This window comes from Bison bison, unplaced genomic scaffold (genome assembly GCF_000754665.1).
Source record: "Bison bison bison isolate TAMUID 2011002044 unplaced genomic scaffold, Bison_UMD1.0 scf7180017864141, whole genome shotgun sequence".
NCBI classification, from domain to species: Eukaryota; Metazoa; Chordata; class Mammalia; order Artiodactyla; family Bovidae; genus Bison; species Bison bison.
Genome location: NW_011494713.1, coordinates 7,006,684 through 7,008,808, shown reverse-complemented (window position 1 = coordinate 7,008,808; position 2,125 = coordinate 7,006,684). Strand labels below are relative to the sequence as shown.

Here is a 2,125-nt window from a genome sequence, read left to right as displayed (position 1 = left end):
TATATATTTTTTTTTTTTTTAATAAAAAACCTACATTGAGTTAGTAGATTTGCATTTAGGGTGGGAATTTGGAAACTGGTTTGTCCAATCAGAAAACCAGAAATCAAATCTGTAGCTCTGAATTGTAAATTGATCAGTTGGGGATTTTTTATTCCAAAAAGAAAGAAAATTCTGTAGCGCACCATTTTTGATTTCTACATTTCCCGGAGAAAACCGTGTTATACCAAGAACTCTTGAAGAATTTGGTGGAAAAGTGTGGATTAGCCTAGAGGAGAATAATCTAGAGAGTTTGATGAATATACTTGAAGCACTGACAGGTAGCTATGGAAAGAAATTTGTCAGTCATTCCTAAGCCAGAGCTGAGATTAGTGGACACAGTTTGCAAAGAGATTTCAATTTAAGAAATGAAACAAGGTTCCGGCCATTAGTACTGTGTAACCACTGAGAAAGGGTGTTAAGAAATGACAAGGGCCCAGTACAAGAGGAATTCAGGCCGTCAGGAAGGTAAGCCCTGCAGTGGCTGAGAGGGAGTTGTCCTAAGAGAATGACCAAAGAGGTGGTACCCAGGACCCATCCATCTCTAAAGCTCCATGTTGTTAACATTGTAACTCACCAGAGCTGCCTTCAGGTCCCTCAGAGGAGAATGGGACTGGTGAACAATGCACCCACAGCACTTAGGTTCTACTGGCTGATCGACCTCCTTGGCTATCTGCGAATAAAGATTATTGAAGATGGAGGTAAAGAAATGAAATGGGATTTTTCGTTTCCACCAAAAATTGTATGTGGAAGGTGCAGTCAGGGGACTATGGGACTGAGAAAGTTGCGAGTTGGGATGGGGACTTTTTTTCAATTCTCCTTTTAAAAAATGTTAATGTTTTTTTATTTTCTGGCTGCACCATGCAACATGTAGGATTTTTAAATTTTTTTTATGGGATACTGTCAGACACTTTTATAGATTGGTGTGCAGCTCCGGAGGCCATAGTAAGGAGAGAGAATATTTTTCTTCCTAGAAGTGATGAAAATGAAGTACTTTGAACCTCACAAGAAGGTATACAAAAAAATACAAGAGCTTAGAGTTATGACTAGGATTGTTCTAATTTTCTAGTTTTTACTAAATATGTCATAGTTAATAGAGAATTGCTTCACAAATAGTCTGTGGAGAGGATTCTGGGCTTCTTTATTTCATACTGTGCATGTGCTAAGTCACTTCAGTCATGTCCGCCTCTTTGCAACCCCATGGACTGTAGCTTGCCAGACTCCTATGTCCATAGGATTCTCCAGGCAAGAATATTGGAGTGGGTTGCCATTTCCTCCTCCAGGGGATCTTCCTGACCCAGAGATGGAACCCAGGTCTCCTGCATTACAGGCAGATGATTCTTTACCACTGAGCCACCTGAGAAGCCTTATTGTTTCTAGGTCTTTTGGTGATTCTGTATCCTTAGAGTATAGCTTGCTCCTTTGCACCTGTTCCTCTGGAATCATTCCTGTTCTTTGTTCCACTGGTCTCTGTCCGAATTAAAGCAGGAATGGGGCTTGACTTGGGAAGTGCCTATCTCCCCAAGAATACCTGGGTCAAGGGCAAGAATCCATAGCACACTTGGGCACACAAAGGATTTTAGTATCCTTCAGTTGGATCACATAAGCCACGTCTCATTTTGAAGTTGAGAGGGACTTACCTCTTGGAAAGAATCAATCACGTTCTCAGCATTTCTCTTTCCTCCAGGGCGCAGCCCATAGGACCAGTGTTGACCAGAGCAACCCACCACACAGAGAATCAGCAGGATTAATCCAGCTAGAAGTTTGGGAGTCGGCTTCATTCTGAGGAATATCAACACAGTGATAAAAATAGACCCAGACTGGGTTAAGCAAAGACCTCTTTGGTGAAAATCCTAACACTGGGGTCACTCGCCCCGCAGAAGACGAAAGTGGGAGTGATCTACAGTTTTCACATAAAAGTACTTTCTTGCCTTGGAGACAAAGCCAGTCCTTTAACATGTTGAGTACTTTTCAGAATTAAACTGTTCTGATTTTTATTATTTATTTGCTTATCCAAACCTCAGGATTCCACCTTTATCAAATTCACTTTTTACCTTAGTACTTTCTCCCCCTGTGATTGAGATTCTTT

At 41.1% G+C, this 2,125-nt stretch overlaps 1 protein-coding gene across 1 annotated transcript in view; it reads right to left on the bottom strand.

Moving 5' to 3' along the window:
• GNRH1 (gonadotropin-releasing hormone 1 (luteinizing-releasing hormone)) overlaps nucleotides 1–2,125 on the bottom strand; it is a 3,209-nt gene extending 1,084 nt beyond the window's left edge. Inside the window, exons 1-2 of the mRNA XM_010840168.1 lie at nucleotides 1,677–2,125; nucleotides 614–709 (exon numbers count right to left, since the gene is read on the bottom strand). Of these exons, the coding sequence (XP_010838470.1) occupies nucleotides 614–709; nucleotides 1,677–1,817 (237 nt within the window). The 5' untranslated portion in view covers nucleotides 1,818–2,125. The remainder of the gene's footprint in view (nucleotides 1–613; nucleotides 710–1,676) is intronic.